The 9,840-nt window shown below is 44.5% G+C and overlaps 1 protein-coding gene across 1 annotated transcript in view; it reads right to left on the bottom strand.

Moving 5' to 3' along the window:
• Positions 1-3,969: 3,969 nt before the first annotated feature.
• LOC144673603 (uncharacterized) overlaps positions 3,970-9,840 on the bottom strand; it is a gene marked incomplete at its 3' end in the record, with an annotated part of 236,213 nt that continues 230,342 nt past the window's right edge. The window contains exon 12 of the mRNA XM_078535351.1: positions 3,970-4,102. Within this exon, the coding sequence (XP_078391477.1) occupies positions 3,970-4,102 (133 nt within the window). The remainder of the gene's footprint in view (positions 4,103-9,840) is intronic.

Raw genomic sequence — 9,840 nt, 5'->3', positions numbered from 1 at the left:
TGTAAAGTAACAGTATGCTGTACACTGCAGTCACCTGATGTACAGTAACACAGAGTAGTATACTGCAGTCACATGCTGTACAGTAACAGTATGCTGTACACTGCAGTCACATGATGTACAATAACAGTGTGTAGTACACTGCAGTCACATGCTGTAAAGTAACACAGCACGCAGTACACTACAGTTACATGATGCACAGTAACATAGTGTGTAGTACATTGCAGTCACACGCTGTACAGTAACAGTGTGCACACACTGCATTCACACGCTGTAGAGTAACACAGTGCACAGTACACTGCAGTCACATGCTGTAAAGTAACACAGTGCGCCGTACACTACAATCACATGATGCACAGTAACACAGTGTGTAGTATACTGCAGTCACATGCTGTAAAGTAACACAGTGTGTAGTACACTGCAGTCACATGCTGTAAAGTAACACAGTGCGCAGTACACTACAATCATATGATGCACAGTAACAGTGTAGTAAATTGCATTCACACGTTGTACAGTAACACTGTGCACACACTGCAGTCTCACGCTGTAGAGTAACACAGTGCACTGTACACTACAGTCACATGATGCACAGTAATAGTGTGTATTACATTGCAGTCGCACGCTGTACAGTAACAGTGTGCAGTACACTGCAGTCACATGCTGTACAGTAACATTATGCACACACTGCAGTCACACGCTGTAAAGTAACACATTGCGCAGTACACTGCAGTCACATGCTGTAAAGTAACAGTGTGCACAACACTGCAGTCACATGGTCTTCAGTAACACAATGTGTAGTACACTGCAGTCACATACTGTTCTGTAACAGTGTGCACACACTGCTGTCACACGTTGTACAGTAACACAGTGCGCAGTATACTACAGTCATATGCTGTAAAGTAACAGTGTGCAGTACACTGTAGTCACATGCTGTACAGTAACATTGTGCAGTACACTGCAGTCACATGGTGTACAGTAACAGTGTGTGGTACACTGCTGTCACACGCTGTAAAGTAACAGTGTGCAGTAAACTGCAGTCACACACTGTAGACAAAGACAGTGTGCAGTAAACTGTTGTCACATGCTTTACAGTAATACAGTCCACAGTTTAGTTATCGGAAGGATGTGATTGCACTGGAGGGGATGCAGAGGAGATTCACCAGGATGTTGCCTGGGATGAAACATTTAAGTTATGAAGAGAGGTTGGATAGACTTGAGTTGTTTTCGTTGGAGCAGAGAAGACTGAGGGGGGCGACCTGATCAACGTGTACAAGTTAATGAGGGCCATGGACAGGGTGGATAGGGACCAGCTGTTTTCCTTAGTTGAAGGGTCAGTCACGAGGTGACACAAGTTCAAGGTGAGGGGAAGGAGGTTTAGGGGGGATGTGAGGAAAAATTTTTTTACCCAGAGTGTGGTGGAGGCAGGTTGCCTCACATCCTTTAAAAAGTACCTGGATGAGTGCTAGGCATGTCAAGGTTATGAGCCAAGTGTTGGTAAAGGGGATTAGGTAGGTAGGTCAGGTGTTTCCCACGTGTTGGTGCAGATTCGATGGGCCAAAGGGCCTCTCCTGCACTATGTAATTCTGTGATTCTGTGATACACTGCAGACACATGCTGTAGAGTAACACACTGCACAGTACACTGCAGTCGCACGCTGTACTGTAACAGTTTGCAGTACACTGCAGTCACACGCTGTACAGTAACAGTTTGCAGTACACTGCAGTCACACACTGTACAGTAACAGTGTGCAATACACAGAAGTCACATGCTGTACAGTGCACCATAGTCACACGCTGTGAAGTAAGACAGTGCACAGTACACTGCAGTCACATGCTCTACAGTAACACAATGTGCAGTAAACTGCAGTCAGTTTACATGGTGTACAGTAACAGTGCACATTATACTGAGTCATACACTGTACAGTAACACAATGCGTATTAAACTTCAGTCATATGATGTACAGTAATACAGTGTGCAGTAAACTGCAGTCACACACTGCACAAAAACAAAGTGTGCAGTACACTGCAGTCACACACTGTACAGTAACACTGCGTATTAAACTTCAGTTACACGCTGTACAGTAACACAGTGTGCAGTAAACTGCAGTCACATGGTGTACAGTACCACAGTGCACAGTATACTGCAGTCACACACTGTATAGTAACACAGTGCATATTAAACTTCAGTCACACGCTATACAGTAACAGTGTGAAGTACACTGCAGTCACATAGTTTATAATATCACAGTGTGCAGTAAACTGCAGTCACACGCTGCACAATAACAAAGTATGGAGTATACTGCAGTCACATGATGTACAGTAACACAGTGCACATTATACTGCAGTCACATGCTGTACAGTAACACAGTGCAGTATACTGCAGTCACATGCTGTACAGTAACACACAGTACAGTACACTGCAGTCACATGCTGTACAGTAACAAAGTGTGCAGTACACTGCAATCACACGCTGCACAATAACAAAGTGTGGAGTATACTGCAGTCACATGATGTACAGTAACACAATGCACATTATACTGCAGTTACACACTGTACAGTAACACAGTGTGCAGTATACCGTGGTCACACACTGTACAATAACAAAGTGTGAAGTATACTGCAGTCAATGTTGTACTGTAACACACAGTGCGGTACACTGCAGTCACACGCTGTACAGTAACAGTGTGCAGTAGACTGCAGTCACACACTGTACAGTAACACAGTGTGCAGTCACTGCAGTCACACACTGTACAGTAACACAGTGTGCAGTAAACTTCAGTCACACACTGCACAGTGACACAGTGTGCAGTACATTGCAGTCACACACTGCACAGTAACACAGTGTGCAGTACACTGCAGTCCCAAACTGCACAGTAACACAGTGTGCAGTACACTGCAGTCACACACTGCACAATAACAAAGCATAGAGTATACTGCTGTCACATGCTGCACAGCAACACAATGTGCAGTACACTGCAGTCACATGATGTACAGTACCACAGTGTACGGTATACTGCAGTCACACACTGTATAGTAATAGTGTGTATTAAACTTCAGTCACACGCTATACAGTAACACCATGTGCAGTAGACTGCAGTCACACTGCACAATAACAAAGCATGGAGTATATTACTGTCACGTGCTGCACAGTAACACAGTGTGCAGTACACTGCAGTCACATGATGTACAGTACCACAGTGCACAGTATACTGCAGTCACAGACACTGTACAATAACACAGTGTGTATTAAACTGCAGTCACACGCTGTACAGTAACACCGTGTGCAGTAGACTGCAGTCACACACTGCACAATAACAAAATGTGGAGTATACTGCTGTCACATGCTGCACAGCAACACAGTGTGCAGTACATTGCAATCACATGATGTACAGTACCACAGTGCACTGTATACTGCAGTCACACACTGTACAGTAACGCAGTTCGTATTAAACTTCAGTCACATGCTGTACAGTAACAGAGTGTGCAGTAGACTGCTGTCACACACTGTACAGTAACACAGTGTGCAGTTTACTGCAGTCAAATGCTGTACAGTAACGCAGGTCTCTGGAGTGGGACTGGAATCTACAAACACCTGACTCACATGTGAAAATGCTCCGAGCTGAAGCACAGTTGAAATGATCATGAGTTTGATAGGATGAATGTCAGATAACTATTCTGCTGATTATGGAGTTATTCGTAAAGGGGTCAATTTATTATTGTTAATAAGAGTCAGAAAATTTAGGAGAAGTTTAATTCCAAGGAGGCGACTTGAAGCATTGGTTAGACAGCAGGGATGGCTGTATCAGATATGGGATAAGCAGATAAATAATTGAAACAAGGAGAGGTGTAGGGCAGTGGGGATAGACAGGCCAGTGAGTTTGTTTGGTCATTGCCTTATCAGAGATCCACATAGACACGAGAGGTGGAATGGCCAGATGTTGGAATGATAAAGGTGGGAATTGAGAACTCTCACCTTCCAAAGTCTCTTCATTACATATTTCTTCAGCAGGAGCTGGGACTTCAGCTGGACATTACAGTGCCTGGTTTTTGCAGCAATGTCATTGAGCCAAGGATGCTTCAGGCACTGAGAAGCACTGAGCCGCCCACTGAAATACAGAGACAAAACATGGCCATATTACAGTGAGGGAATGCTGGCCACTGACACAAATCCTGTACTTACTCACTGTCCCACACAAATCCTGTACTGACACACTCTCCCACACAAAACATGTACTGACACAATCTCCCACACAAATCCTGTACTGACACACTGTCCTGCACAAATACAGTACTGACACACTCTCCCACACAAAACATGTACTGACACAATCTCCCACACAAATCCTGTACTGACAATCTCTCACACACAAACCGTGTACTGGTACAATCACCCACACAAATACTGTACTGACAAATTCTCCCACACAAATCCTGTACTAACTCATTCTTCCACACAAACCCTGTACTGACACACTCTCCCACACAAAAACTGCACTGACACATTCACCCAAATAGGCCCTGTGCTGACACACTCTCCAACACAAACCCTCTGCTAACACACTGTCCCACACAAAGACTGTACTGACATGCTATCCCACAAAAACACTGTTCTGACACACTAACTTACACAAATCCTGTACTGACATGCTCTCCCACACAAATACTGTACTGACACATTCTCCCACAGAAATCCTGTACTGACACAGCTTCCCACACAAATCCTGTACTGACACAATCTCCCACACAAACACTGTACCAATACATGCTTCCATAAAAATACTGCACTTACACACTCTCCCACAGAAATCCTGTACTGACACACCCCCCACACAAATCCTGTACTGACACACTGTCCCACACAAGTACTGTGCTGATACACTCTCCCACACAAATCCTGAACCGACAATCTCTGTCACACAGACCCTGTACTTACACATTGTCCCACACGAGCACTGTACTTACACACTGTCTTGCACAAATGCTGTAATGCCATACTCTCCCACAAAATTACAGCACTGAAGTGCACTCCTGCACAAATACTGTACTGAAACATTCTCCCACTCAAATCCTGTAATTACACAATGTCCCGCACAAATGCTGTATTGACACAATCTCCAAAAAAAACACGATACCGATACACTCTTCTGCAAAAATAGTGCACTGACACGCTCTCCCACAGAAGCACTGTGCTGACACACTCTCACACACAAATCCTGTATTGACAATATCTGTCACACAGACCCTGTACTTACACACTGTCCCACACAAAGGCTGTACTGACATACTCTCCCACTAAAATACTGCACTGACACAATATCCCACAAAAAACATTGTACTGACACACTCTCCCACACAAATCCTGTACTGACAATCTTTGTCACACAGAACCTGTGCTTACACACTGTGCCACACAAATACTGTACTTACACACTGTGGCACGCAAATGCTGTACTGACATACTCTCCCACTAAAATAATGTACTGATACACTGTCCCACACAAATACTGTACTGACACGATCTCCCACACAAATCCTGTACTGACCCACTCTCCCACAAAAATACAGTACTGAAACACTCTTACCACACATACCCTGTACTGACACACTCACCTAGAGAAATAATGCAATGACACAATCTCCCATACAAATCCTGTACTGACACATTCTAACACACAATTCCTGTACTGACACAATCTCCCAAACATAAAGGTGCTGACACTCTCTCGCACACAATCCTGTACTGATACACCCTCCCATACAAATACTGTACTGACACAATCTCCCAAAAAAATCCTGTGCTTACACACTTGCCCGCACAAACCCTGTGCTGACACACTGTCCCAGAAAAATGCTGTAATGACACCCTCTCCTATACAAATACTGTACTGAAACACCCTCACACAGAAATCCTGTACTGACACAATCTCCCACATAAACACTGTACTGATACACGCTTCCACAAAAATACTGCGCTGACACTCCCTCCCACACAAATCCAGTACTGAAACACTCCCACACAAGTACTGTGCTGACACACTCTCCCACACAAATCCTGAACTGACAATCTCTGTCACATAGATCCTGTACTTACACACTGTCCCCCACAAGTACTGTTCTTACACACTGTCCCACACAAATGGTTAACTGAAATACTCTCCCACAAAATTACAGTACTGACATGCTCTCCAACACAAAACCTGTACTGACACATTGACCCACACAAATACTGTACTGACACATTCTCCCACAAAAAACATTGTAGTGACACACCCTCGCACACAAATCCTGTCCTGACACACTCTCCCACACAAATCCTGTACTGACAATCTTTGTCACACAGACCCTGTACTTACACACTGTCCCACACAAATACTGTACTTACACACTGTCCCGCGCAAATGCTGCAGTGATATACTGTCCAAAAAAATACAGCAGATGAAACGCACTCCTGCACAAATACTGTACTGAAACACTGTCCCACACAAATCCTGTATTGTCACACTGTCCCACACAAATGCTGTACTGACACAATCTCCGAAACAAACACGATACCGATACACTTTTCCACAAAAATAATGCACTGACACATTCTCCCACACAAGCACTGTGCTGACACACTCTCACACACAAATCCTGTACTGACAATATCTGAGACACAGACCCTGTCCATACATACTGTCCCACACAAATACTGTACTGAAACACTCTCCCACACAAATTCTGTATTTACACACTGTTCCACACAAATGCTGTACTGACATACACTCCCACTAAAATACTGTACTGACACACTATCCCACACAAATACTATAATGACATGCTCTCCCACACAAGTCCTGCACTCACAATCTCCAACATGAATCCTGCATTGACACACTCGCCCACACGAACATTATACTAACTCACTCTCCCAGACAAATCCTTCATTGACACACTCTCCCACAAATCACTGTATTGACACACGCTCCCACACAAACACTGTATTGACACGCTCTCCCACACAAACTCTGTATTGACACACTCTCCCACACAAATAGTGTACTGACACAATCTCCGACAGAAATCCTATACTGGAACACTCCCACACAAGTACTGTGCTGACACACTCTCCCACACAAATCCTGAACTGACAATCTCTGTCTCACAGATCGTGTACTTACACACTGTCCCACACAAGTACTGTACTTACACACTGTCCCACGCAAATACTTAACGGAAATACTCTCCCACAAAATTACAGTACTGACATGCTCTCCCACACACAACCTGTACTGACACACTGACCCACACAAATAATGTATTAACACGTTCTCCCACACAAATAATGCCCTGACACAATCTCCCACAAAAAACATTGTACTGACACACCCTCGCACACAAGCACTGTGCTGACACACTTTCCCAGGCAAATCCTGTACTGACAATCTCTGTCACACAGACCCTGTACTTACACACTGTCCCACACAAGTACTGTACTGACACATTCTCCCACACCAATAATGTACTGACACATTCTCCGACACCAATAATGTACTGACACATTCTCCCACACAAATACTGCCCTGACACGTTCTCCCACAAAAAACATTGTACTGACACACCCTCGCACACAAAGCCTGTACTGACACACTCTCCCACACAAATATGTACTGACACACTCTCCCACACAAACACTGTACTGACACGCTCTCTCACACAATTACTGTTCTGACACTCTCTCCCACACAAATACTGTACTGACACAATCTCCAAGTCAATCCCTGTACTGTCACATTTCCCACACAAGCACTTTACTGACACACTCTCCCACACAAATCCTGCACTGACACGCTCTCCTACACAAATACTGTGCTGAAACACTCTGCCACACAAATACTGTATTGACACACTCTCCCACACAAGCACTGTACTGATACACTCTCCCACACAAACACTGTACTGACACACTCTCCCACAGAAATCCTGGACTGACACTCCCTCCCACACAAATCCTGTACTGAAACACTCCCACACAAGTACTGTGCTGACACACTCTCCCACACAAGTACTGTACTTACACACTGTCCCACGCAAATGCTTAACTGAAATACTCTCCCACAAAATGACAGTACTGACATGCTCTCCGACACAAAGCCTGTCCTGACACACCGACCCACACAAATACTGTACTGACACATTCTCCCACACAAATACTGCCCTGACACAATCTCCCACAAAAAAAACATTGTAGTGGCACACCCTCACACACAAATCCTGAACTGTCACACTCTCCCACACAAGCACTGTACGAACACACTCTCCCACACAAACAATGTGCTGATGCTCTCCCACACAATCACTGTATGAACACATTCTCCCACAGCAACACTGTACTAACACATTCTCCCACAAAAAAACTGTATTAAAACACTCTTCAACACAAACACGGTACTGACACACTCTCCCACACAAATACTGTACTGACACAGTCTCCCACAAAAAACATTGTACTGGCACACTCTCCCACACAAATCCTGTACTGACAATCTTTGTCACACAGAACCTGTACTTACACACTGTCGCACACGAATACTGTACTTACACACTCTCGCACGCAAATGCTGTACTGACACACTCTCCCACACAAATCCTGTACTTAAACGTTGTCCCATAGAAATGCAGTACTGGCACACTCTCCCACACAAATCCTGTACTGAAAATCTTTGTCACACAGACCCTGTACTTACACACTGTCCCACACAAATACTGTACTTACACACTGTCACATGCAAATGCTGTACTGACACACTCTCCCACACAAATCCTTTACTTAAACATTGTCCTGCAGAAATGCTGTACTGACATACTCTCCCACTAAAATAATGTACTGATACACTGTCCCACATAAATACTGTACTGACACAATCTCCCACACAAATGCTGTACTGACCCAATCTCCCACAAAAATACAGTACTGACAAACTCTCCCACACAAGCACTGTACTGATACACTCTCCCACACAAACACTGTACTGACACACTCTCCCACAGAAATCCAGGACTGACTCTCCCTCCCACACAAATCCTGTACTGAAACACTCCCACACAAGTACTGTGCTGACACACTCTCCCACACAAGTACTGTACTTACACGCTGCCCCATGCAAATGCTTAACTGAAATACTCTCCCACAAAATTACAGTACTGACATGCTCTCCGACACAAAACCTGTACTGACACTCCGACCCACACAAATACTGTACTGACACATTCTCCCACACAAATACTGCCCTGACACAATCTCCCACAAAATAAACATTGTAGTGGCACACCCTCACACACAAATCCTGAACTGTCACACTCTCCCACACAAATCCTGTACTTACACACTCTCCCACACAAATGCCGTACTGACACAATCTCCGAAACAAACACGATACCGATACACTCTACCGCAAAAATAATGCACTGACACATTCTCCCACACAAGCACTGTGCTGACACACTCTCACACACAAATCCTGTATTGACAATATCTGTCACACAGACCCTGTACTTACACACTGTCCCACACAAATGCTGTACTGACATACTCTACCACTAAAATACTGTACTGACACGCTGTCCCACACAAATACTGTACTGACATGCTCTCCCACACAAGTCCTGCACTCACAATCTCCAACATGAATCCTGCATTGACACACTCGCCCACACGAACACTATACTAACTCACTCTCCCAGACAAATCCTTCATTGACACACTCTCCCACACAAACACTGTATTGACACACTCTCCCACACAAACACTGTATTGACACACTCTCCCACACAAACACTGTACTAACACACTCTCCAAGACAAA

Source organism: Cetorhinus maximus, unplaced genomic scaffold, assembly GCF_964194155.1.
Source record: "Cetorhinus maximus unplaced genomic scaffold, sCetMax3.hap1.1 HAP1_SCAFFOLD_393, whole genome shotgun sequence".
Classification (NCBI taxonomy): Eukaryota; Metazoa; Chordata; class Chondrichthyes; order Lamniformes; family Cetorhinidae; genus Cetorhinus; species Cetorhinus maximus.
This window is presented reverse-complemented; position numbering and strand designations above follow the sequence as displayed.